This window comes from Pipistrellus hanaki (genome assembly GCF_964339955.1).
Source record: "Pipistrellus hanaki genome assembly, chromosome: 11".
NCBI classification, from domain to species: Eukaryota; Metazoa; Chordata; class Mammalia; order Chiroptera; family Vespertilionidae; genus Pipistrellus; species Pipistrellus hanaki.
The window spans coordinates 23,696,478-23,724,088 of record NC_140513.1 but is presented as its reverse complement, the minus strand read 5'-3'; the positions used below and the strand labels follow the sequence as shown (position 1 = coordinate 23,724,088).

Genomic DNA, 27,611 nt, shown 5'->3' with positions numbered 1-27,611 from the left:
GGGCATCTTTAACTGTTCGAGAGAAAATCAACAAAAATATGCTTCCCTAATCTTGAGCATCCTGGGAAGATCACCGAGTGAAGGGCAAGGCTATTCCAATACATGTTTAACAGTACTTTTATGTAAGGTTCTTTGTTTTAACAAAAAAATTTCTGATATCAAATGTGGGAAAAGAAATCTATTGTTTATCACTTTGAAAATCATATAGTAACTCAAAGGAGCTCTCAGCATGCTTATTCCCTAGGAGCACTTGTTAGAGAACTGATTTTAAAGATGAGAATAACAATGCAATGTAATTTCTGGACCAGAAGATCATATAAATGGAGATTTCTACAATGTGTAGAAAATATATTCACATCAGCAAAATCATTTCCCCTTAATTCTGCATATATCAATATACCTAGACAAATCCCTTCACCACCGCCCCCAGGGGTGAAGACCATCTATCTGGCCTTCCCGAAATAATGCTCGTCTCAAATGGAGGAAAGCAGACATACTGAGGCGCTCCTGATAGAGAATGTGGGCCCATGTGAACCTGTGATGATTTCCCCGTGACAATCTTGATTTCTTCTCAAGGAGTGTACTGTGGGCAGCCGACTAGACGGGCTGCCTCTGTCCCCATGTGTCTGGGAGCAGCGTCCGCAGGCCTCCCTCCTGCTGGTGCCTGCGCTTACCTCCATGCTGTACTTCTCCACCGTCCTTCTCAGGGGATCCACAGCCTGCCAGCAAATCAGGATGCACAGGTCAATCAGCAGCATGCCCCCGACGATCACAAGCAGTTTCTGGTCCTTGATGATCTGCAGAGAGGACGAGAGCAGAACGCAGTGCATGTGAGACAGAGAACTTCCCAGATAGAAGTGAGGGAGTCAGGGAGTGATGGAATCAGGTCACCTTCAGTGGGACTATCTCCTGAGACTCCATCATTCACAGGATAAACCAGCCAAGCTCCCTGCTGGACATTCAAGGTCCTTCCCGAGCTTGGCCTGGCTTACACACACGCTGAACTTAGTTAAGTCTGACAACTCCTAGGCTGTGGCCCTGCTGTGATGTTCACCTCATACTCCTATTTAGGGGCTGGTTCTTTTGTCCAAAACACTCATTTCTTTCGGCCTGGCAAACTCCTAATAACCTTAAAGACCCAGATCCATTGTTATCTCCTCCACGAAGCTCCCTCTCACTCCGACAGCAAAAGTAATTACTTCGATATCACTGCCCAGACATTTCATTAGGAGTAGTAATAGTACTAAGAACAATCTGCCTTCACATACATCAATCTCAAATATAAATACACACATTGTTTTTTCCATTTGATGGATGAAGAAACTGAGGCTAGTGCGGGGTTAAGTAATTTGCTCAGAGTGATACTGCTTCTAAGAGGTGAAACCCAGATTTGAACCACGTTTCTCCCATCTCCAGAGTCCATACCCTCCAATATTTACAGCACCGACCCAACATTATATTAAGTTGGATACACGTCTGCCCTTCTCAGTTAACATTTACTTGTGTACCCTCAGTACCTACCAGGGCCTGGCACGCAGTAGGGAGTTCGATGGCTTGCACTGAGATGAAGGAATATAAAAAGAAGAAATACAACTTCCATCCGTCTTTGCAGCCTTTGATATTTTTATTGCACTGTGAAATTCCCACCCCACTTTCTGGCCGTTTGATAGGGATTGGCCTGGGGACAAACACTGTCAGCGCCAAAGCTAACTTGTGCTCCACTCATTGCATGTTTACGTACCACCCCCACCTCCAATAAAAGCTAATGTGAAGAAGTAGTTCTAGAAAAGATGATAGAAAAATCAACAAAGCTGAGGCAGAAGCTCAAGATATATCGCCAGGTCTGGCTTTTAATGATTAAACCATTTTTTAAAGGAGAAATAGAAACTCAAGGGGCCTCTCTGCAGCCAGACCATGAAAGGAACAGGAAGAAAGTATCTCTGAGTTATTGCTGAAGAGATCCAATCTACCAAAACCACTTCACCTGGGGTGGGCGCTGGCGAAGCCCCCTCCTTGAGATTTTCCAGAAGCATCTAAGAAACCGCTGATGCTTTTCATAAACCCAGCTAACCTTTGCCCTCTGGGAAGCTAAACAACTCCCTGCCAGCCTTGAGAGGTTGGGCCAAAAGGAAGAAATGCCTGAGGAGCTTAGGGCTGGGAGGACAGGCTTGCGGGGTGATGCTTACCCAGGGTGGTTTGAGTCCCCCGGGCATTTGGCTGTGTTGTGCCTGACCCCTGGAAGGTCTTTCCCCAACCTTTCTGCTGGCACCCTCCTACCCTGATGTCCCCACGAGTAGCCACCTCACACTATATTTGTAATAATTTGGTTCATGTCTGTCATCCTAGTACATTGTGAGCTCTGTACAGTTTGGTTTTTGCTAATTGCCCCATTCTTAGCATCTGTCTGAGCCTGTCAGAGAAAAAGTACTCAATAAGCAAGGGCTGATGGATGATGTTCTAATAAAACATGCCCCAAGCACTCACTCAGTGCCAGGCCCTGTGCTGGGCAGTGGTGACACAGAGATAGACAGACTCTGGTGCTGCCCTCCAGGGTCGGCAGGAGAGACAGACTTGTCATGGATGATTACAAGAGGGTGTTGGAGGAGAGGAAGTGGATTCACAGAGGAGAAGCTGGGAGCCACTGGGGGCTGGGGAGGAGGGAACGTCAGGCAATGGAGGCAGCACTGCAACACCACAGAGGAGCTTCCTGGATGGCAGCTGAGGGAGGGACCACGTCATGTCACCCTGGTTCCAGAGTCTCCTGTGACTCCCCATCATGCACAGGATCAATCCAGCCAAGCTCTTTTGCTTGGCATTCAAGCCTTTCCCAAGCTCGGTCTGACCACTCCCCAAGTAAGTGCACTTCATTGCTGCTTAACCATTCCCCACTCTGTGGCTGAGTTGTGTTTTTTCATCTCAACATTTCAGTTCGGCTCTAGTAAGAGGCAGAATAAAAACTGCAATAAGGCTTCTCAATTCAAGAGTTTATGATTGGCCCTTAGACAAAAGAGTAAATGCTATAAAAATACTGAATTTGGGAGCATTTAGTCACCACATGTCAATAGGCTACTTTTCCTTTAATGTCTTAAAAAATCTATCCATTTAGGTGGAGTTTATGTATGTGCATTTGGGGAGGGCATGCCATTGTGGATGGAAGGAGAAGGAGGTGGAAGTCAGGGAAAGAAGAAATAGATAAAAAGACTATATAAAAAAGGTGTATGATTGCATTTACAAATTTTTGTAAATCTAGTATATATGTCAGTAAAAAAAAAATTAAGGGGCCCATTTTAATAAAAAAAAGTCTAAACTAAAAAAAAAATTACAATGAAACTAAACAATAAACACCCATCTTGGCCATATAGAAGAAAATCATGGAGAATTCAATCCCAGTTTTGACCTGCAACTATCACACCCTTTCAAAACAATTGGGTGCCAGGCAGAATCACAGCTCAGGAAACAACGTCACTTCAACATGTCCTCGTTTTATAGATAAGGACATAGAGGCTCTGAAACATGAAGAGATTTGTCTGAAGTCCCACGGCAGGTCAGTGGTGAAGCAGGGAGTAGACGCCCACTCTCCTACTTTGCCTGCTGGCTCCACTGCATTGGGTACACCTGCTGTCTGTCCCAGGTGCCAGGGCTCATAACCCAGTGACCAGATGGCAAACGCAAGCCTGAAGAATCGGAACAACAGGCACCACGTTCCAAAGTGGGATGAGACCACAATGCAAGGGAGATGTCTGTAAACAGGTTATACCCCTTAAGAAGTAAATATGTGTGTGTGTGTGGGGGGAGGGCGGGGGGAGGTTCGAGTGGGGTTGAATCAAGAAGAGTATTTTTGGTGTCATGATGTTCTGAGACCTCCCTCCCCAAAGGTGAGAGGGTAGTGGGTGGGGTTGGTTCCTCCTTGACCTCAAATCAAGAGAGAGGCTTTAAGAAGAGCACCCAGGGGGCTTGACCGATAGGGGTTCCTGCGGCCTGGGGGTGGGGGACACCCAATGAACTTATGTTTGTTGTCCAAGAAGCCTATGGGAGGGGATGGCAGGCTAGCCAGCTGCCCTTGAGGTGGGGGGAGGAGACAAAAAAGGGGGGCGTCTGTTACAGTGCGGTCAATCCAAAATCCTTGAGATTATAAGAGTGAAGGATGTGTGAGTGCCTCTTGCACAGCAGAAGAGGCTCACAGGGCAAGGCAGTGCTGTGTGGTGCTGAACAAGACAAGCTGGAGGGTGAGCTGAGCCCGGGAGTGGGGGAACCGCCAGATGCTCAGGGTGGGAGAAGAAGCCACAACAGCCAACTGGCAGAGCACTTCGCCCATGACAAGGGCACTGCTGGAGAGAAAGTCCCAGGAGTGGGGCCTTTGGACAACCCACAAAGACACCCAGAGAGTCGAAGGGCCTGCTTAATCCATTTCAGGCAGCAAGCCCGATGTCAGCTACTGGCAAGTAAGGTCATTCCTGCCCCTTCTACTACTCCAAGCTCCAACTCGGGAGGGTTCAGAAACCTTGGGAATGAGCTGGTAAAAGACAAAAACAGCCCACTTGCACCCCCTCTCCCAGGGCAGGAGGCAGGCCTGCCACAGGGCTGAGCTGGGGAGGGAGAAGCTGTGCCTTGAATGCAGTTTGAAATTGGGGATATTATGATGGATTCCAATATTAGTTGCTGACAGAGGACCTTCGAAGTCATGAGACTTGCCCCATATTTTATCTAGGAGCAAGGGAGGAACGGCACCACTGAAAGTTAAAGGGACAGTGGTGGAGAAAGTTTCTCTCTGACAACGTTAGAATTAAGCTTAGTCAGCATGCTGGTGACAAATGCTTTCCACCCACATGAAGACAGAACTCCTGTCTTTGAAGGGCCTCTTTGAACATGAAATGATTAAACCAGGTCCCTGCCCTGTGTCACTCCTTTCTTTTAAGGATCCCAGTGCCCCCCCAAAAAAAGTTCAGATTCCTTACTATGACTTCTGCCTTCCCCCAGAGCCTCTTCTTGTACCCTGTCCCCACGAATCCCGTGCCCCAGCCACACTGAGCCTCTTTCAGCAACAGAATGCACCTCCCCTGCCCCAGGCCTCTGTGCACTATTCCCTCGATAGGGCTTGGAAACTTCCCAGCCTCTGTCTGGCTAATCCCCACTCACCCTCCAGCCTCAGCAAGGTGACACTTACTACATGAAGCCTTCCCTGATTGCTTGTACCCCAGCACCCTGCCCCATAAATGTCTCTATAGACAATCTTTGCTAACTGCTTGATTTTCCCAAGTGACTGAAGGTGTAAATGGGGTGGGATGGGGCAGGGACTGTGTTTATCTTGAATTTCCAGCAAATAGTCTAGTGCCCGGTACATAATAGATGCTTAATAAATATTTGTTAAGTAAATGCTAACTGGATAGTGCAGACACCCTGAAACAGAAGGGGTGATTACCTTCTTCTTCATTTTCACATTTTTGAAGATGGCGTGGACCCTCCATGTCTTTGCAAACATTGCCCCGAAGGCAGTTGTGTAGCCCACGGTGAGAATCCAGGTCCTGACCTAGAGGCCATGAGAAAACACAAGCATTAACATCTCCTAGGTCATTTAGGAGAGTTTCCCAACAAGGGGACTCTAGAGGATGGGCACGGACAACTCTATGTTTCATAGAGTTTTACTAGTATCAACAGTCTTTCAATCGCATTTCAATTTGATAGACATTTAGTTTTATCAACCACTTGATGGATCCAAGGCCCTGGGCACTGAGGCATTTGAGATTCAAATCCTGCCTTCGATTAAGCCCTGAGGAAGCCAGCCACAGAGAGAGGCATGAAAGGCCCCAGGACCGCTGAGGGACCACTGAGAGCCCCAGGACAGCCCTCTGGCCTTTCCTCTTTCCTTTCTTCCTTGAGTGCCTTCCATGTAGGGAGACAGACCTGCAGAAGGGAACATAATTGCTGCCTTCTCTGTCTCTTCACTTGAATCTACAGGAGACCAAGTGGCCCTGGAACCTCTTCTGTGGGTCCTGTGTTTTGGGCAGTGGGTGGAGGAAGTAACAGCCACAGGGGCTGAGCCTGGGCAGGTGAATGAGCCTGCGATGGGCCTTCTCCAATGGTCAGCAAACCCAGCACTTTGGTAGAAAAAGGCAGGACTTGGCTAGAGCTGGCCCTGGAGGACACATTGTGCACCAGGCCAGTTCCAAGCATCATGAGGGGCTGCTCAGTTAGGGAGGGAGGCCAGAGGAAAAGGGCTGTGACCTTCCCACTCCCCCAACGGCCTCTTTCCTTAGGCACTTGGAGCAAGAGAGGAGCGGATGCTGCCTGGATTCTGCTGCCCAGCTACCCCGGCCCTCCCACCACAGTTAGGCCACTTAGCACCTACTGTACTGTGACCTCAGGAGTCTGGTTACTCAGGGCTAGGCCAGCTTGGCCCCTGAGCCCACATTGGACCATGGACTAAGGCTCAGGACTAAGGCTCTGTCTGGCTGTTGCCTACTCTCCAGGACAAAGATCCCCAGCCCTGGGCTGGTGACTGATGGGAACTGCCAGTCTCAATAGGCACCAATAGCCTGGATCCCTGTAGGCTGTGAAGGGCCAGTCACCATCTGTTAGGTTTGGGTGCTTCCTGAATGCCCATTCCCTGCCTGCCCTGCCATCATGGCCAGCCTCTCCAGACTTCATCCTCACCAGCTGGACTGGACACCCTCCAATACCCAGGACACTCGCCTAGCTCCAGGCTGGGCCCAGCCCCGGGCTGTGTGCCACTAGGGCCTCCTGCTCACTGGACAAAAAAGCTGTCTGCTCTGTGAACTCTAGTTCTAGGCTTTGGTTTTTCCTCTGCCTTTCCTCAGCTCTGTTGAGCTAAATTTCCTCTGAAAAGCCCTCAGCTGAAACAGCAAGAAGGTGGATGTGGTAAAAGAGGCAGCCAGGCTAGACCAATCAGGTCAGGCTCTTGGTGTCCAGAGGAACTGGACACAGAAGATTTGCCCAGCCCAATATGCTGTCAGCATGTGCAGGAAGTCCCAGAAATATTCCAGCCAAGTCCCTTCATGAAGTCCCTTCCTCTGCCTTTCTGGAAACTTGGCTCTCCAGCTTTTCAGAGACAAAGCATTTCCCCTTTCTACTTTATTTGTGAAAATAGGAACAAGACTGCAATGCTGAACCCTCTAAGTTCAGAAAGGATGACAGCATTACAGTTATTTTTCAGAAACATGGACATGTGAGATATGAATGCTGACAATGTACAGGTGGGCACTTACCCCCCCCCCTTTTTTTTTAAATTTCAAAGAAGGCATATAGGATGGTCTCAGTATCACCCATATTAAAATGCCAGTATGCAAGGAAAGTAAACAAAGAGGGGAAGGAGCCAATTATTGCAAATTTAGACTTGAGCTCATGCAATGACTAGATATAAATGCCTAGTCTATTAGATCTTAAAGATCATCTCATTCATACATTGTTCATTCCTTATGTTCATTGAGTAAGTACAGGTGTTTCTCCTCTTACACAATGGGGTTATGTCTCAATACACCCACTGTAAGTGAGAATACATTTAATACACCTAACCTACCGACCATTCTAGCTTAGCCTAGCAGCCTACTTTAAAGTGCTCAGAACACTTCGATTATCTCACTTCTGCCGCCCAGCATCACCTATCTATCTATCTATCTATCTATCTATCTATCTACCTATCATCTGTTTATTTAAGCCAAATGACTGGAATGACTGGAATGACCGGTCACTATGAGGTGCACTGCAGCCAGCCAACCAGCCCGATTGGAGGTGGGGCTGGCTGGCCAACCTCCTGCGTCCCCTCCCCTGGACCGGCCCTGCCCCAATCAGCCCCAATCCCGGCATGCCTGCTGGACCCCACCCATGCCCAAATTTGTGACCCGGGCCTCTAGTGAGAGAATAATGTACCACATATTGTTAGTCCAGAAAAAGATCAAAATTCAAAATTCAGATTAGGTCTCTACTGAAGGGGAAACATTTTTGCAAGTTGAAAAATCCTGTCTAAACCATTACAAGTCAAATACTGTATTATTAGACCAGAGGCTAAGTACATAGGATAAAAACAAACAAACAAACAAACAAACAAATAAAACAACAACAAAAACCAGGGTGATGCTTTTAGAGCTGTCAGCTAAGCGAAGAAACCACTCTGCCGGTGAGGAAGCTGAAATAGCGTTTAAGATGTTTCTGTCATTTACACCACACAGTTACGCCAGAGCTGAGCCTGGAGCTCAGTGCCTGGTCCCAGTGAAGCCCTCCCTTGCCCACATTGTGCTCCCTCCTCCCCAAACGGAGTCTCCTAGACCCAAATCAGGTTCATCCATGGCCAGGAGTCAGCTGTCAAAGGGACAGGACACACCAGGTGGCTGACCAGCCTGAGGACCTTATCCTGGGTGATCTCAACACACTTCCAAAGCAAATGGGTTGCCATTGCTAAGACCAATGGCTTTCATACATTTTGATCCTGTTCTCCTACCAGAAAAAACAAAAACAAAAACCTACAACAACAACAAAAAAAGCAAAACACACAGTTTTCAACATAAACATACACAGAACATGGACATTTAAAAAGGATGGTCAAGGATGAAATAATAGCATCATTTTTACCTCATCATGTGGCTGACAAAGATCTGTTTCAGGTAGAAGTGTCACTCCAATGTGCTTAGCATTATATTTGCTTGACTTATGCGTGTTCTTTTTCAAGTAATCATTTTCAGGCCACTTGTCTATTTTGTGGGGGCTAAATTCATTAAGACTCAATGATAGAGAGTAAATTAGTTAAGTTAGCTAAAACTCAATCATATAAATTGAAGCTGGCATCTGGAAACTGCAACATCTTGCCACAGACTGTATTGGGCAGAAAAGAGTTGCAGGCGTAGTGGACTGTGTCCTTTGACAGGCCTGCTGGCAAGGCTGACCCTTAGGCTGCTGTCTGTGAACCTGGATTTGGATAGGGTTCCCACCATCCCCTCAATGATCAGAGTGACTCTGTGCCTGAACTGTTTATGCAAACAACCTGGCCCATGTGACACACCTGCTTTCCCTCTGGGAGCCTGGGATTTTGGTCTGTGCTAGGCACCCACCCCTGATAATAATCCTGAAGGGACTGGGTGTCTAGTGAGCTTCCCTGGTAGACAACATTTCACGTGTTGTCACAATTTGTCGCTGGGGAATTAAGCACATCCTGTGTGAATCCACTGGGAGAGGCTCTTGGAAGCTTGCCCCTGTCTTCAGCCCCTGAACATTTTCCCTTTGCTGATTTTTCTTTATGGTCTTTCGATGTAATAAATCATCGCTGAGTATCACTAATGCTGAATCCTTCTAGTGAATTACTGAGCTGGGGGTTGTCAACACTATGCCCCATCACTCTCTGGTGTGATGGATTGACTAACACTCGATTCTTCAGAGAGTTTCTGCATAAAGACCACAAGACACACCCACAAAGCCGGGCCCCAGTTTAGCTCAAGTATTAAATATCAGTAAAGCTTAATTGCTTTCATTTTTTTTTTCTACAAAAAGTAAATAAAAGCTGAAACATATTCTTCCTCAAGAAGATCGCAGTGGGTTCATGTCCCATTTGGAGACAGCTCTTCAGACAGTGCTGAAAGCACACTAGAGGAAAGACCCTGAGAGCAGAACTCTGGGACCCCCACAGAGCTGCCCATCCCAGGCTGGCTCTGCTCAGGGTCAGCGCTGGTTAGGCCCCTGCAAAAAGGATGTATTATTTTCCTCTCAGCCCCTTTCAGATGGGAGTGGACCCTAAGGCTCAGACCTGCCGATTTAAGGGCTCTCTGGGTTATCACTCCCCACCCCCACTTTCAGGCTTCAACCACTTTTGTGCTGACAATACCTTTACCTCTTCCCCAGTTCCTATCTTTCTTCTGAGCTCCAGTCGGGCATATGTCCCTGTCACTGGAGACTTAAGTAACACTTGGCTGTCCCATAAAACCTTCACACTCATAGCCAAAGCTGAGCCCATCAGCTTCCCCTGAGAAGCTCCATTTCTTCCCAACTCAGGGAGCAGTGCCATTATCCACCTGTCACCCATGTTAGGGATCTGGAAGTCTCCAATGAATCCTCCCCTGACTCTCTTTCTTTTAGTCATTCCCCAAGCCCATCTCCTGTCTCCCCCACCCAAGTCCTGTCCTTTGCCTTCTCTGTCCTTTCAGAGGTAGGATCCCAAGTTAGCAACTTCTGGGCTCCCTTGCCCTCTGGTTTCTGGCTGGATCTGAAGATCCCACCAGGAGATTGGAAGGTGCCAGGAGAGAGAAGATGGAACATGTGCTCCCTGCTGCCACTGTGTCTGTGCTGTTTCTCTGGCTGTAGCTGGCTCCTTCCATGGCTCCAGTCCTCTCCAGGTTCAGGAAGACACTCCTCTCTTTGTCCTTCAGGCCTAGGAGTGGTCTCTCAGGGCCTCCACATCCATGTTTGCTTCCTTAACCCCGCCCACACCTCTCTCTGTTAACCAGCGGGTAGGCTCTGTCTTCTGCCAGGGCCATGCCATCTTACTCCCATGTCTCTTGTCAGTACCCCCTCTCTCTGTTTCCATGGTGCTATCCACACTAGTCAGTAGTGCTCTGGAGTCAGATTGACATAGGTTTAATCATGGCTTTGTCACTAGCTATTATGTGAATCTGGGCAGGCCCTATAACTTCTTGGAGCCTTGATTTCCTCATCTGTGAAATGAGGATAACAATAATGCCTCTGACTTCATAGCTTGGCTGAAAGGGTTAGATGCTGATGTTCTTAATCAATGTCTGATTTTTGTTCACATGCTCCTTATCAACACTCACTGGACCATGCAGGTGCCTCTAGCTAACGTCTCCTACCTCTGCCCTCACCTCCTGCTCATCCATCCAATGCAAATATAAGCAGGTCTCTCCAGGATTAAACCATTCACAGCCCCAGCAGGCCTTCAGATTAAACTCCAGATTCTTAGCAGGGTGCAGCCCCAACTACCCGGATACCTCTCCTGTCACTCCCCACATGGCACTTCACACCCAAGCAATTACATGCTGCATACATGTTCCTTATGCGCCACCCAGGCTCATGCTGCCAGGCATGGCACCAGCTATTTCTTCCACTCAGAATGCCATTCCTCTTTTATCTCCTTCACACATTTTCATTTGCCCTCTAAAATCTAAATCATGGGCCACCTCCTCTGAGAAGCCCTCTCAGATCTTGTAGGGAGGTCATGGCTGCCTCTTCTTGTGACTTCTGCCCTCACACATGTTTCTGCTGTGCTGGTCACACTGAAATGACATCTCCATGATGACCTGTCTACCACTCCCATGAGCAGTGCTTCTGAGAGGCAGAGCCTGCTTTGCCTGCCGTTAGCCAGCACTGAGGGGTGATAAGGTTGGGCGGCCCAAAGAAGTAATTAACTCTTTGTCACCAGAAATGTGCAAGTCCAGCTGACCAAGTATATGCAGAAAGACCACAGAGGGAATTGGAGCAATCAACTGCAACAGAGGCTGAGTTCATGCTATTATTTGGCATAAGGTTCTCAATTCATTTGGTCCCTTCCACCCAAATGAAATATGTGATCTGTGAGCTATTGAGCTCCCTGTCACTTCACATATTTAAGCAGAGCTTGGAGGACCCCCTATCGTGGTGTTGTAGGGACATTTACTGCACTGAGGGAGGCTTTATTTTATCTCTCCCTTTTGTGTAGCTCCATGATGCCAAATAAACTAGAAAATTCAAAGGAGCTCTAATGATTCCGTTTCTAATATGTTGCCTCTGCTACAAATCTCTTCTGATTCATCAACACAAGATAAACAGCTACTTCATTTTTTTCTCCCAAAGTCTTTTTAAAAAAAAATATATTTTATTGATTTTTCACAGAGAGGAAGAGAGAGGGATAGAGAGTCAGAAATATCGATGAGAGAGAATCATCGATCAGCTGCCTCTTACACACCCCCCACTGGGGATGTGCCCGCAACCAAGGTACATGCCCTTGCCCGGAATCGAACCCTGGACCTTTCAGTCCGCAGGCCGACGCTCTATCCACTGAGCCAAACCGGTCCCGGCACTGAGCCAAACCGGTCCCGGCTCTCCCAAAGTCTTAAACATATTTTCTCTTCTGATGTTAACATATTTTCTTTGGTCTCCTCAGCCATAAAATACTTGGGCCCTTCTGTATACTGCCATGAACACATACATCCATGGCATGGGGGTAAAGAACTTAAGGCAGGCAATACCATCTCAGTCTCAACTATGAAAAAGGAAAAAAAACAAAACAAAAACCCAATTAGAGCATATCTCCAAATGGAAGGAAAAATCTATGCCCGGAACAATTTCAGCTCAGCTGCTTGTTCAATTGATTTTGGGAAGGGCTGCCTGGCAGAGAGAAGGGCTTTCATTGCTCTTTTGGGGATAAGCAGGAAAATGGACACACAGCCTCTCTGGTAGGTCTGTTCTGACCGATGATGGGCTGCTATGCTCTGGGCTTCCTGTTACCACAGAGGTATGTGGGCCCCAGGTCAGGAAGTCAGGCAGCAGGGGGATGAAGCCCTGGTAGCTGGCTGGATGCTGGGGGGCAGTGCTTTCCTGCTGTCCAAGGTCCTGAAAAGGGCCTTCTCTTTCATTCTGTCTGCTCACTCACTAGTGAGAGGGAAAGAAGGAAGACCCAGACTGTCCAAAAGCAAGCCCCAGACCTCTGTTTTGTATAAAGTCAGGAGAAAGCATGTACCCTGGAGCTGAAAGACTTGGCTTCAGCCTGGGGTCTCTAGGGTCTGCCTTGTCTTCCTGGGGCAAGGGTGGTGTGTCTTGCAGTTCACCAAGGATGGTGTGTGGCAGTTCAGGTGTGTGTCTGTGTCTTGCCCAGGATCTTTTAAGTAAGACCCACACAGAAAACGCCCTCTATGGTTTGAAGAACAGCAAAGCCTTCCCGGGGAAACAATTCAGGTGATTGTTCTAGCAGAGGAAGACCACATAAAGCCCAAAGTCGCCATATACCTACACCCAATTGACCAGCACCAACCCAACTGTCTAGCCTCTTCTTCACGCCAAGTTTACACTGCCTTATCAGTGTCTCTCTCAGTACTGCTGGCCAGAGGAGGACATAATCCCATTATTCACTCACTCATTCATTTATGTGACAATGGCTAACATTTACTGAATCTTACTATGTGGCAAACACTAATTGCTTTACATACACTATTTCATTTAATCCTTACAACCCTATTATTATCCCCACTATAGAGAGGACTAAACTAAGGTTCAGAGATGTTAAGTAAACTCAACACACAGCTGGGGAGCAGTGCAGTTGGGCTTTGAATGCAAGCAGTCTGACTGCAACTCCCTTATGTGCAAGTCACTCTGATATACTTTGGGGATGCATAGAAAATACACTAAAACTCCTGAATTGAACACCTTAAAAGGGTGAATTTTTATGATACAGAAATTATATAGCAATTAAAAAAATTTGAATGGACAAAATTTTTGGTTGTGATATATGTTGACCACAACCCTAAGAATTCAGCTGATCTGTTTCTCCTGGTATAAACCAGCTTAAAAAAAAAAGTCTTAAAAAAAAGATGAATGAAACATCTCAGATGTCTTTATAGTCCCACAAAGCTAGTTCTAAACTTCAGTTCTGCCATTTGGCCATGGAAAACAGAGTTCTTGTTTTCTCTCCTATAAAGTGGGAACAGCAAACCTGGCCTTGTCAGGCAGATGTGGGCATTTGAAGGAAAGGCTGCACCTGGTGCAAGCTGGCCTTGGTAAATCACAGCTGAGAGTGCTGAATCTCATGAGGGCAGGGGCTCGGGGGCATTCACATGGCACCATTGCCACAAATGTTCTGAGAGTCCCCAAGGCTGTCGAGATCTGTGCTCGCTGGAATCCAAGCCCACCTGAGTCTTCTCATCCTCACTGCAGAGGCCCCCCCACCCCCTCCGCACTCCTGGTTTTCTGCTTAAGACTCTATAAGGAGGACGGGTGCTTTCCTCTTCCCTACCCACCAAGCTCCTTCTCTGGGCTGCCAGGGGCTGAGATTCCTGAGCCAGGTCAGTGTGTAAGCTGTGACGGGGCCTTCCCAACCCCCTGCCCCTGGCACCTGGGCTCTGGCTCACACCCAGCACTATTCTCATAGGCAGCTCTGTGCCCACAGGGGCCATGTTGCTATGGTGATTCCACTACCCACACAGTGTCCAGGGAGACAGCACAGCGTAGCTGGAGCTATTTGCAAGACTTGCTGAAACCAGGCTGGGAAGATTCCGGAAAGGGTCAGAAGGAGTGGGGGATGGGAACTAAGTGGAACAGCTTCCCCAGCAGTAGCTGTGTGTGTGTGTGTGTGTGTGTGTGTGTGTGTGTGCTCGCACTCACACATCAGCCACCCCCTGTCCAAGTTATAATGGCTCTTCCCAGCAGAAGCACAGCCCCTAGAGAGGCATCGACTTGTGACTGTCATAGGTTTCTTCCTGAGGTGATGTTCAGGGTTTATCTTTGTGTTTGGTTTCTATGCTGAACACTAAAAAAAAGAAAGAGTGACATTCATATGGCAGCAGAAGGGACTGAACTGTGACTTACACTGCTCTACATCTGAAGCTGGTGTCATGGTCCACCTTGTCCTTTGTCCTATAAGATTTCCCACAGAGAACAGAGTGGGGCTCCAGGAAACTGTACTGTGATGGGGAGAAAGATGCCTACCCCTTTTCCCTCCTCCCCTCCCCACTTCCACAGTCACCCCATGTTCTAGGCAGCTTGTCTAAATCAGCTCATTTGGCCCACACAACGATTCTGTGCTTGCTACACTCATTTTACAGATGACAACACCAAGGCACAGAGATGCTATGTCACTTGCCACGGTTGGAGCTAGTAAGTGTAAGAGGTGGGAGTGAAACCTGGGCTGTTGTTTGAAATCTGTGTTTGCTGCTTCTCCCTCCTTCTCCCCCTTGGTGGGAGTTCACTGGAGCAGCCACTTAGGCCTGGAGAGAACAGAGACCAAGATAGCAAGTGAAGTAAGGGATCCAACCCCGGGAATAGCATGTGGAGCACAACCCAAATGACACCTACTCGTTCCTGATGTTTGGGCTCCAGACTCAAGAGCTTTCTGTTCCCCTTTCTGAGCAATACTGGGGATTATTAAAGAAAGGACCCATGCACCCATCTGTGCTGACCCAATTCAATCCAGAGTCGTTAATCGATGTCTTTTCCCCACAGTCATGAATGTGGCTCTCCTCTGCGGAGCCACTGAGACAGCCCTGCCTGCAGACAAATGAATCCTCAGGGGTGGTGAGGACTGGGCCCTGTGTCCTCCTGGAGCCCTCGTGTGCGGAGCTAATGCTGATTTGTGAAGCACTTTATGGTTTATTCATACCGCTTTGCCAGGCTTCCCAGGACAACCTTCCCTCGCACAAATGAGAGCGACTCCCAGAATAGAATGTCAGGCTTCATTAAGAGAAAAAGCCCGGGTGTGGGGGATGTCCCTTTTTTTGCTCCCTCACCTGCGTCACCCAGTGTTTGAGGGATTTGGGTCACACCCCAGGAAGCACCTGTGCTTGTGAGCAGGGAGGGGTGCCAGGAGCTCCTTTCCATGTGGGAGAGACTCTCAGAGGGTTGGGCTCAAGTATCTCTGCAGGAAACTCACCCAGGCCAGTGAATGTGTTCCTAGGAGGGAGACAGGCAGTAATTGGCAGGGAGCCAGGCAAGGGTAGAGCTCTGATGCCCTTATTCTCAACTGGGAGACTGAGGTGGGTCATAGAGGGTTCAGAACACTGCGTACATTAGAAGTCACCAAACAGGCCCCCAGAAGTACTTCCTCAAGCTTGGGGAGGGTGTCCCAGAGCATGGAGGGAAGAGGAAAACCTTGTCCTTCTCACTTAGCTTCTTTAGGGTGCCTCAGGAGCAGTGCCTTGCTCAAGCCTCACCAGTGTCCAGGAAAGCTGCCCATAGACACATATGGAACCCAGGAAATTGCATGGCAACCCAGGGCACAAAAATCACACTGACACAGAAATGTAGGAGACTTCATGGGCTTCACACCATCCCTAAAATGAGCAAGACCCCCACATACTGAAGTCACTATCCTTGGCTCCAGGGTCATACCCTTGAGGGGAAAAATCACAAGGACTTCTGAGCAGCTCAGCTTCTTCAGAAACATATTCAGGTACTCTGATGCCAGGTAGATGGGGGACTTGTGACTCCCAAATTTGTCTTCTTTACCCCCGGAGAGGTGGTATAAAGCAGAAGGGGTGTGCTGGGCTTGGAATAACAAACTCAGAATAGGAAGCTTGAACTGAGTGAGCCCTGCAGGACTTGGGGTTTGACTGCCCTCCAGGTCCACCCTGAGAGGATGGATGCCTGAGTACCCAACTGACTCACCACCCATCTGAAATATCAGGGACATGATCACCTATTTTTCAAATGGAACATTTCGAACAAAGTAAAAATGTAGGAAGGAAAGGTTCTCAATTTGCTAAACAATTCACACTGATGTTCCTGGAAACATTAACAATTTCTTTTTTAACATTTTATTTTTTTCCTTTTATAAAAGACTTTATTTTCTTAAAATGTCTAACCTTTATTTATTTATTTTTATTGTCTAAAGTTTTACGTATGTCTCCTTTCCCTCCAATTGACCCCCTCCCCCATTCCTTCCCAGTCCAAGCAAGCCCCTACCACCCCACTGTCTGTGTCCATCGGTTATGCTAATATGCATGCATGTAAGTTCTCTGGTTGCTCTCTAACCCTCCTCCCCTATCATTTGTCTCTAGATCCATCTGTTCTTTTTTATTAAATTATGTTGATAATTATATCCCACATATGAGTGAGATCATGTGATATTTATCTTTCTTCAACTGGCTTATTTTGCTTAGCATAAAGCTCTCCCATTAACAATTTCTTTCCATTTTTAAATAAATCTTTATTGTTCAGATTATTACAGTTGTTCCTCTTCCCCCCTATAGCTCCCCTCCACCCAGTTCCCACCTCACCCTCTGCCCTCCCCCCCCCCCACACTGTCCTCATCCATAGGTGTATGATTTTTGTCCAGTATCTTCCCGCATCCCCCACATTCCCTTCCCCCCTGAGAATTGTCAGTCCACTCCCTTTCTATGCCCCTGATTCTATTATATTCACCACTTTATTCTGTTCATCAGATTTTTTATTCACTTGATTTTTAGATTCACTTGTTGATAGATCTGTACTTGTTCATAATTTTTATCTTTACCTTTTTTTTTCTTCTTCCTCTTCTTTTTTTTTTTTTTTTAATATATTTTATTGATTTTTTTACAGAGAGGAAGAGAGAGGGATAGAGAGTTAGAAACATCGACGAGAGAGAATCATCAATCAGCTGCCTCTTGCACACCCCCTACTGGGGATGTGCCTGCAACCAGGTACATGCCCTTGCCCGGAATCGAACCCGGGACCTTTCAGTCCGCAGGCCGACGCTCTATCCACTGAGCCAAACCGGTCCCGGCTCTTCTTCCTCTTCTTAAAGAATACTTTTTACATTTCATATAACCCTGGCTTGGCAGTGATTAACTCCTTTAGCTTTTTCTTATCTGTGAAGCTCTTTATCTGACTTTCAATTCTGAATGATAGCTTTGCTGGGTAGAGTAATCTTGGTTGTAGGTTCTTGCTATTCATCACTTTGAATATTTCTTGCCACTCCCTTCTGGCCTGCATAGTTTCTGTTGAGAAATCAGCTGACAATTGTATGGGTACGCCCGTGTAGGTAACTAACAGTTTTTCTCTTGCTGCTTTTAATATTCTCTCTTTGTCTTTTGCTCTTGGCATTTTAATTATGATGTGTCTTGGTGTGGTCCTCTTTGGATTCCTTTTGTTTGGGGTTCTGTGCACTTCCTGGACTTGTAAGTCTATTTCTTTCACCAGGTAGGGGAAGTTTTCAGTCATTATTTCTTCAAATAGGTTTTAAATATCTTGCTCTCTCTTTCTTCTTCTGGCACCCCCTAACTTGGATGTTGGCATGTTTGAAGTTGTCCTAGAGCAGGGGTCTTCAAACTACGGCCCTCGGGCCACATGCGGCCCGCAGAGGAGTCTGATCCTGCCCGCCAGGTTTTTTGGGCAGTGAGCGCAAGGTGTTACAGTAGGAATTAGTAGTTCATATAGTTCGGCCCTGCAGCTCTCTGAGGGACCGTGATCTGGCCCCCACTTTAAAAAGTTTGAGGACCCCTGTCCTAGAGGTTCCTTACACTATCTTCATATTTTTGGATTCTTTTTTTCCTTTTGCTTTTCCAGTTGGGTGTTTTTTGCTTCTTTGTATTTGAAATCTTTGACTCAATTCTTGCGATCCTCTAGTCTGCTGTTGGATCTCTGTATATTATTTTTTATTTTAGTCAGTGTGCAAATTTGTGTGGGATTTGGGTCACACCCTGGTCAAATCCCGCACAAATCAGGGGAGCAAAAATAAATGTATGCTTAATTTCTAGTTGGTCCTTTTTCATATCCTTGAGGGTCTCACTAAATTTATTGGTGGTTTCTAGAAGATTCTTGAAAAACCTTATAACCATGGTTTACCCTCTATATCCAGTTGTTTGCTTTCCTCCATTTCTATCATTTGTGATCTGTTTCTTTGTCTCTGCATTTTGGCTGATTTCCTGTGTTGATAGAGTGGCTTTGTGTGCTAGATGTCCTATAGGACCCAGTGGCTTATTCTCCCCAATTACCTGAGGTGGACACCCTTGGTGCACCCCTTTGTGGGCTGGTGCACAGTCTTGTTGTAGTTAAGCCTTGATTGTTGTTGATATCATTGGGAGGAATTGACCTCCAGGCCAAATGGCTGTGAGGATTAGCTCTGTCTAAGATGGGAGAACTTCTATGTTGGAGACACCCTTATGAGACAAGACTTGCTTCAGTGGGCCTTTGGTGCTCACTGAGTCTGCTCCCTGAGTGTGTCCCTTATGGATCTAAGGAGTTGTAATCTGGATGGTCCTACTCTGACCTGAGTACACTGGCTCTTGGATATCCAAGGAGGTGCAAATTTAACCTTGCCTGAGGCTACCCAGCAGGAGCTATGGAGAGAGCTGAAGATTCCTCCTCTTTGTTTGGGTTTTGGAGGTTCCCAGATGAGGCCCAGCTGTGAAGCAATGCAAGCTGCTGTGGAGCCTTGGGCCTTCTTTTGGAAGTTTTAGGCTCTCTGACCCAGCTGCAGTTTGTTAGATAATTTTAGATTGCAAAGGGCCAGGCCATTCATATGCAAAAGAATCTGTGCACAGCTGGGGTGGGGTTGTAAATTGGGTGGGGCGGGGTCTCAAGGAATCAACGGGGCGGAGAAAACAGCAATGCCTGCCTTTCAGTCCTGCCCTAAGAGGCCCCTGGGTCTCAGTGTCCCTCGATAATTGCTACAAGCACCTCTGAGAAAAAGCCACCCTCCTGTTCTGGACTGATGCCAAACAGTCCAGATTTACACTGTAGGAGTCTGGGTCCCCAGAGTCTCACCAGGAATTGGAGTTCAGAGTAGTTGGGAGCTTGTCTCTCCCTCCCAACTGAAAAAGACAACCATGTCCTCAGTTGCCAGCCCTTCCCATGTGGGCGCCTCCATACCTCCGTACTTTACTTCTGCACCTCCTCTGAGTCTCAGTGTGCTTTTCTCTTCCCTTCTCGTTGTAGAATTTCCACTCAGCCAGCCTTCCTGTGGTTCTGGATGATGTCCGTTTTGTTTTTAATTGTAGTTTTGAAGTGGTTGTGTGAGGCAGCAAGTTCAGGTGTTTATCTATGCCACCATCTTGGTTTTTCCTCCCATTAACAATTTCTTGACTCCATGTAAGAGTTAGTCTAACCTAAAAATCTTCAAAAATCAGGGGAGCATCATCCTGTGTAACCTAAGATCCAAGGGGCTTAATTCTTTTCCATCTGCTATCTCAGAGCACAGGGATCCAAAGCAGCCCAGGAAGTCCGGGGTGGTGGTGGTGGTGGTGTGTGTGAGATGACCTGCAGCAAGTATGAGGGGTTCTCTGCTTGTTTTGTCCTCCCTGCCAACTTTCAATCCATTGCTGTCAATAGTGGGTGACACTGAGATTTTAGAGTAGCAGGCACAAGCTAAGAGCCTGCTTCCCAAAATGGGGCCTATCACTCTCTACAAAAGAGCTACTTTTGGGCTTATTTCGTCAACACAAATCCTTTGACCATCCCTTCTAGCTCTGATCTTCCAGGTGGAGACTTAGATGACTTATTGCAATTGGGACAACAGAGAGAGACCCAAATGGCTAACCCAGTTTTTGAGAGATCAGAGTGGTCAAAGTCCAGAAATAAACCTCAACTGGTCATCCTCATCTTAAAAAGTAAGTTGATGATGCTTTCCTCTGAGAGTTAGTGCTCCACAATTGTCAACTGCTAATGTATGAACTTTTTAAAATAATAATAACATCAACAACTAGGCAACAACAATTCAAAACATGTTAATTAATTTTCAAAATATTATTTCTAAAATATAGTAAATAAGTTACACTGTTTGGGCTCCCTTAAATATAAGCATTTTCATTGGGGGTGATATAGTTCCCAAGGGGGCCAACAGTGGCTCTTGAACATGAAAAAAATATTACTCTTTTTTTAATAACCTTACCCAAGGACATGCTTAGAGAGAGAAGGGGGTGGGGAGAAAGAGAGAGAGAGAGAGAGAGAGAGAGAGAGAGAGAGAGAGAGAGAGAGAGAGAGATATGTGAGAGAAATATCTATTGATTGCTTTCCGTATGCTCCCTGACTGGGGGTCAAACCCACAACTCAGGTATGTACTCTGACTGAGAATTGAACCAGCAACCTTTTGGTGCATGGGACGAAACTCAACCAACTGAGCCACTTTGACAGGGCAAATATTACTCTTTTACACAGAAACTAAAGTATACATATCACACATATATATCTTTGGTATTAAATTTTCATGAGGGGATGATTAGGAAAAAAGTCTAACAAGAGTCCTTGGAGGGCGGGGGGCAATAGGAAACAATGGTTGAGAAACACTACTTAAGTAGAGAATAACAATTATGTTCTTTGCTATAGGACTCAAAGTTATGCATACAGACTTCTCTCCTTATTTTCTGCGATGGTTATTGAGGTAAATGGGTGGGTTTGTTCCTTCTTAATTTCCCTGACCCTGAGCCTAGGTGCAAATGTTTTCCTGGGTGGTAAGTTTTCTCCCTCACTTTTCTAGGTTATCTAGTCATTCCTCAGTGGGTTATTTTCTAGCAGTGGCCTGTCAAATCCATAATCTAAATTTTACAGGTAAATATTTAAATCCATCCTAGTCAGAAAGCAGCAACCTACTTTCTTATTGAATTGTGTGAACAGCTGAGTGGACTGTCTTATGCCTGTTCATTATTTTCACGTGTCTCTGTGTTTGCATGTGTGTTTTTGATGGTTGAGATCACCAGGAAAACCTTAGATCATGTTCCACTGGAACAAGCAGAAAAACTTACAGTGCAAAGTGTTTCGAAGGTCTTTTCAGAGACAAAGGATCCATCAAGGCCAAAGAGAAAGATGGATGTATAGGAGAGCATTCCTCCCAGGATGATGAGGTTGTTCATGTATGGACTCGACATTTTTATCAGCCTGACAAGAGAAAGAGATACCACAGTTACAGAATGGATAGTGTAGCTATTCCTTCCACAAATATTTCGACTGTGTATACTGTTGCGAAGGCTAGAAGGGGAGAGAAAAATTTACGTCCTGATCTCCTCCATTACCCTCTCCCTGAGACTGTGCCAAATGCTTATCTGACTTGTGTGTTAGGGGCTGTTTCCCCCTCACTGAAGGACCCCAGACAGCTATCAACTCCCAGTTGTTGATTTTCCTGCTCTTGGTCAAGTTCACCCACCACTTCTCTAGGGACAGCTTGTAGCATCAGCTTCTTTAACCACTAATTTTTAATTTACACAAAAACAATATGTTAACAGCTTTTTGTGTCTGGAGCTGGGAAGACATGTAAAATCTAGAGAATTCTACATTTAGGTTCAGCAAGCCAGGACTTGGTTAAACCATCAGCTGCTGGAGTTCACCCTCAGAGGCGCCTGGCTTGCCCAGCACAATCCACTCAGAACATCTTGGGTTTTCAGGTGGTCCATGACCCAGGTGTTCTTTTGCAGACTGTAATTATGGTCAATTGTTCCCTGAACCTTTCCCTTCAGAATATGTATTTCTATCAATATTAATCCTTCCACATTGAAAACGTGTAATGTGGTATCAAAGTGGAAGAGAGAAAAACCCTGCTATAAATTGTGGACCATTTACATGGTCTTTCGAGTTGGGAGCAATGGGTCCAGTGCTTGGTCCCTGCTACCCACAGAGGTGCACAGAGATTGGCAAAGCATTTAGCTGGCTGAACTTCCTCACCTGTAAAAGCACAGATCACACTGCCTAGGGCAGTGGCCGGCAAACTGCGGCTCATGAGTCACATGTGGCTCTTGGGCCCCTTGAGTGTGGCTCTTCACAAAATATCATGGCCTGGGTGAGTCTATTTTGGAGAAGTGGCATTAGAAGAAGTTTAAGTTTAAAAACTTTGGCTCTCAAAAGAAATTTCAACTGTTGTACTGTTGCAATTTGGCTCTGTAGACCAATGAGTCTGCCGACCACTGGCCTAGGGCACATGTGAAGCTGAGATGGGACTGGGTTTCTGGAAGCCCTTTTATAAACCAGGATCTGCTAAGCACCTTCATTCTTAGTTATCACAGGAAGGAGGGGAGAAGACAGGAGTTGGGTAGGCTTCCTGAAGGAGGGGACCTTAATTTTGTAGGTAACATTTAGGAAGACAAAAGTGAGGGGTATCGGGAACTTTAAATCTGCAAAACCAGTAAAAAAAAAAAAAAAAAAAAAAAAAAAATCACATGGAAGTCAGCCTATTGGAAAGAATAACGATAATTTCCCCCAGGAGGCTAAGATGGGGTATTTTAGGAATTAAAGGAGTTTAGACTTATTTTAGGGGCCTCTCACCATTGTGATGGGATTTCTTGAAGTTTGTGGGAAGGGAATCTAATGTTAATTAAGACTTATGTGCCGAGGCCTTGTGCCAAATGCTCACTTAAGGTTAGTATGCAGTGGACAAAAATTGCTTTGATTTTTGTGTGTGTGTGTGTGTGTGTGTGTGTGTGGCAGTGAATGTGTTATTAGTGATAAAGAAAATAAAACAACAGTCCAATAAAATTCCATTTTGCCCTTCAGGAAATAGATTTGGCCTGAGCAGTTGCAAACAAACAAACAAACAAACAAACAAAAAAACCTAAACCAACACAATAAAAAATTGAGAGCCTGGAGGTTTCTCCTTTACAAACAAAGAAAAGAAAAACAAGTGTTCTCCTGGAATTGGGCTTGTTCCTAGCAGCCCTGGAGGTCATGCATCGTGGCTTCAGGGCACCATAGCAGAACTGTGCTGACCATGGGTGGGCGCTGGGCCTGTGACTGAGAAGGTCCTGTCCCGAGTCCTTGCTCACCCTCTCCCTCTTCCAGGAGCTGGAAACCAAAGAAGCTGCCTGTGCTTGGTAAACACTTCCACCTGGGATGGTGACCTGTTCTACCCGCAACTGACCAGAATAACTCAGAAAGCGAGCTGCTCTCCTCTGGAGAGTGAAGGGCATGTGTGAGGGAACAAAAATCAAGGGGATGGATTCTGCCACTTGCACAAGTGTGGCCTTGGACAGTGGCCTCTGCCATTGAGCTTCTGTGCTCACATCTGTCATCTGCGGAGGGGCTTCCTGGACTGCAGTGAGCTGTAACCAATGAAGTGCCAGGCCTTGCACTTAGTGAACCCCCTAGACAGTGCTTGCTTAAGATGCCGGGATGGGCCAGAGACACTGGAGAATGCTGTCTTCTAGATTTCTCCTCCTGGGCCAGCACAAACTGCAGGAGCACAGACAAAGTCCTGAGAAGGCCTATGGACCTAGATCCTTCAGTTTTACTTAAACTCGCCTTCCTCAGATTTATACAGAGGCTCCTGTGTAATGAGCAGCCCTGTGTCTGTGTGTATTTAAGTGTGTGTGTGTGTGTGTGTGTGTGTGTGTGTGTGTGTGCGCGCGCGCGCGCGCGCGCGCGCGCATGTGCATTGACTGTAGGAATGACTGTAGGAAACTGCCTTACAATATTCTGTAGCCCTGAAGAATCCAGGGTGCTCGCATACTTTGTCCATGAGATTTGTCGATTCAGAAAGCACGATCCAAGAGGAAAGTGTGAACGACTTACTTCTGATTCCGGTTCTTGATGTTGAAAAAGAGAAAAGCGCTGGCCATGATCATCCCCAGGATGGTGAGGGCAGAGAGGATGCTGTAGAGAGGTAGGGAGATCTTCCGGAGCTGCTCTAGGATGATGGTCTTGTCTTTTGGGGGTTCGGATCCTAGAAGGCAAGGAAAAGACATCAACCGAGCCCAGTGCAATCAGTGCCTGAGGGCAACTCTGCCTGGGTGTTTCTGACATTTGCCACCGGTGCCCAAACTCTGTGCAGGACACAGCTACCAGGTGAGCGGGCTCTCGTGGCTGGCCAGCCTGCCTAGCAGGGAGCCTTAGCCAGGACTTATTTCTTTCTCTAAAGAGAATCAATAAGGAATTTGTGATGCATTTAATAGCCATTAGAAGACTAGAATTTTATTTGGTCTAATTACCTGTTGAAAAACTGTTGCCATGTATCTCCAAAGGTAACAGTGGCTTGGAAGGTGCAGGGCTGGGTGCTGTGAGTGGGTACCCCTGGGTGTCACTGGGAGTGAGGAACTAGGCTTTGGCTTTCAAGGGTTATGTGCCGACACATGTTAATGACCGTCCCTCAACAGGGTGGACTCCTTGCCTGTTGATTCCACAGAGATGCATATGTGCTCTGGTTGTGGATTTTCTGCTTCAAGGTCATTATGTTATAAAATCTCTTTCTGATTTTCCATTTTCATCGGGCTCGCTAACTGTGGGAGGCAGAAGCTGCCTGCGTGCCTTCCCCTCCCTGAGGTGCCAGGACTGGACAGACACTGTGGGACTCCACATCTCTGTGTGACTGCGAACTGTCCCTGCTCGTTCTTCAAGGGCACAGGAACCTGGGAGAGCCCCAAGGGAGGCTGAGCAGACTCATCTTTATAGAAGGTGGCACAATTGTCCTGTTTTAGTTTTACCAGGTGCATGGAGGCTTGGGAGGAAAAATGCAGGGACACCCGACCCCACCACACCCCACCCCACCCCACTTCTTGCTAATCCTCTTTCTCAGCTGCTATTTTGGTCAGGTTTCTGCTGGAGGATTGTGAAATAATGTTGGGGCTTTTCCCTCATGTGTGGAATCAGCCAGGTGCTTGGGGGACCCAGCAGGGGTCAGTATGAGTGCCCCCACCCCATGGCTGTGCCATGGGTGCCAGCCTACATTATGCCTCCCTTCCCAGGAGACAAACTGGATGGGCAGATATTGCTTTTAAGGTTTAGGGCTCCCCCAAACACCTTTCAAAAACTTTGACAGCAAGTTGAAATGTTTGGAAACATTCAGTGGCTAAGAGGTCTTTGAACATCTCAGCAGCCTACGGAAGCTGCCAGGTTGGAAAGAGCTAGAAACCTGCTGGCATGGTTAATGTAAAGTGTTAAGCAATCCCAAGTAAACAGAATTTTATGAGGAGTGGCTCTAAGGACTAAAAGTCAGGGCAAAAGCAGACACAAGGCGATGGAGGTAGCACCATTTGTTGCTTCCAGTGAAAGCACAACATCTGGAAACTTCCTCACCCTCCCTATTTACCTCCCTCTCCCCCCACCTGGGCCGTATGAGGCTGGCTCAGGTGACTTCTGGATCCCTAATATGAGAGCCATCTTAGGGTTGCCCATGAGTTCTCGGCTGGAACTAAGCCACTCTCTGGGCACTGAGAAAGGGTTACACGATGACTAGGAATTCAAAGCAAATAGGATCCAGTCAGGGAGCTCAATCCAGATATTTTAATACAAAGTGATAGTGGCCATAGTAAAGGTGGGGGGAAATCTATGAAAGCCAAAAGAAGGGAGCCATTAGCGTGGTTGGGGGGCAATTAGGGAAGGCTGTACAAAAGAGGTGTTATTTGAGGGAACGGTCTTCCAGGAAGTGCAGCATGTGGAGAGACCCTATTATCAACCAAACTAAGTTCTTTCCCAGAGGAAAAGACAGAGCTAAATTTAGCTGGGCCACATTTAAAATGAATTACTCCTGGCCATCCTCTGGTTTAAACAGATGCTTCAGCGAAAGCCAGCATTCCTACAGATTCCAGTGACCCATCCCGGGAGCTGGAATACAGCTCCCGTGTGAGTGACGGGCACCTTGTGCTCAATGAGTGAGTGCATGTGTTGACAGGAGAGGATGTTCCCTCTTCCCCACAAGGCCAAAGACTCTGAGAGCTTGTCCGAAACCCTCAGATAATATCCAAGCTTGTGAGCAACTGGGCAGACCTCCTCCAAGAAGGCCACCTGCCTTACCTTGGAACCTAATGGTGTCGTTGATGATCTCCAGCGTGTCAGCCACTGCGTTGTATTCTCCCACCTTCACCTCCCTGCGGTCTGTGGGGAGCAATGGAGAGTGGCTTGTTAGAGCTGAGTCCTGTGTTTGGGTCTGAGCGCTCCTCTCTCAGCTCTTGCTCTCCCCACAGGCCCTGGCTATGTTCTTGCAGGCTTTTCCTTTCCCCAGGTGGAATCACAAAACTCCCAATCTGATCTGGGCTAGAACAAACACCCTCTCACACTCTCTTGTCAACGGTCCTTTGCTGTGCATGTGTAGATGGGGAGCTCACTCCCTATAACAGGATTCTCTGCCTGTCACCAAGGCCTTCCTGGTCATGGAGCTGAGTGTTCGCTCTGTAACTCCCTGTCACTGACTCTGCCCTCTAGGAACACACAGGCTATCTCTACTCCCTCTGCTCCAGGCAGGCCTAGAGATTGAAGACAAAGACAGAACACCCCCTCACACACACTCTTCCCCCACCCCGCCTTACTAAACATCATTTCTATTTCCCGCCTCACCCAGGCCCCTCCTGGGGCCACATTCCACAATATCACTGTCTGTCTGATACAGTGCAGACCCAAGGACTGGCCAACACATTTTAGGCATGATTTGGTCAGCACCATCCCCTCCTTCTTTCTGCACATTATATATCTATTGATATATTCTGAGGTAGAATTAGCATCTTTCGGAGGACACATTGCTCTGCTGTGTGATACTGAGCACAGGGTTCTTCATATGCACGTGTCCAGGTGTATTTTCAGACCTTAGTGGTGCATTTAAATTTTCCTTCATCCTAGATACTATTCTGCTGTTGGGTTTAGGTCAGTGATATTCAACTGGTATGCGGCAAGAATTTTTAAAACATGCAATGCCTGACTATTTAGTCAGGGACACTGACTTCTTTCCCCTTAGATTGTCAAATAAAAAAATGACAACAGCAACACAACAATAGCTGTTCAGGGTGAATGAATTAAAATTATACTTATTTTTTTTGTCAGATTGGCAAAAAAAAATGTATTTTGGGAGTGCTGCAGATTTTTAGCAATTAGCTTATGTGTGCCACAAGGTGAAAGGGTTGAAAATTGCTGGTTAGGGCATTGTTTTGGACATGGCCAAGGATAATTACAATGACAACGAGACCAGGATGACGGGGCAGGAGGAATGGAGAGTAGTAATTAGATTTGACAAAGGTTTCCTTTTTCTCAGGTAAATCTGGACAATTGGGAGGTCAATGGATGGGGAAGATGGGAACAGGAGGGGTGTG

At 46.9% G+C, this 27,611-nt stretch overlaps 1 protein-coding gene across 1 annotated transcript in view; it reads right to left on the bottom strand.

Annotated features, from left to right (window-relative positions):
• GABBR2 (gamma-aminobutyric acid type B receptor subunit 2) overlaps positions 1–27,611 on the bottom strand; it is a 309,555-nt gene that overhangs the window by 52,436 nt on the left and 229,508 nt on the right. The window contains exons 9-13 of the mRNA XM_084898711.1: positions 26,326–26,406; positions 24,109–24,259; positions 21,357–21,489; positions 5,420–5,527; positions 675–797 (exon numbers count right to left, since the gene is read on the bottom strand). Coding sequence (XP_084754837.1) covers positions 675–797; positions 5,420–5,527; positions 21,357–21,489; positions 24,109–24,259; positions 26,326–26,406 — 596 coding nt within the window. The remainder of the gene's footprint in view (positions 1–674; positions 798–5,419; positions 5,528–21,356; positions 21,490–24,108; positions 24,260–26,325; positions 26,407–27,611) is intronic.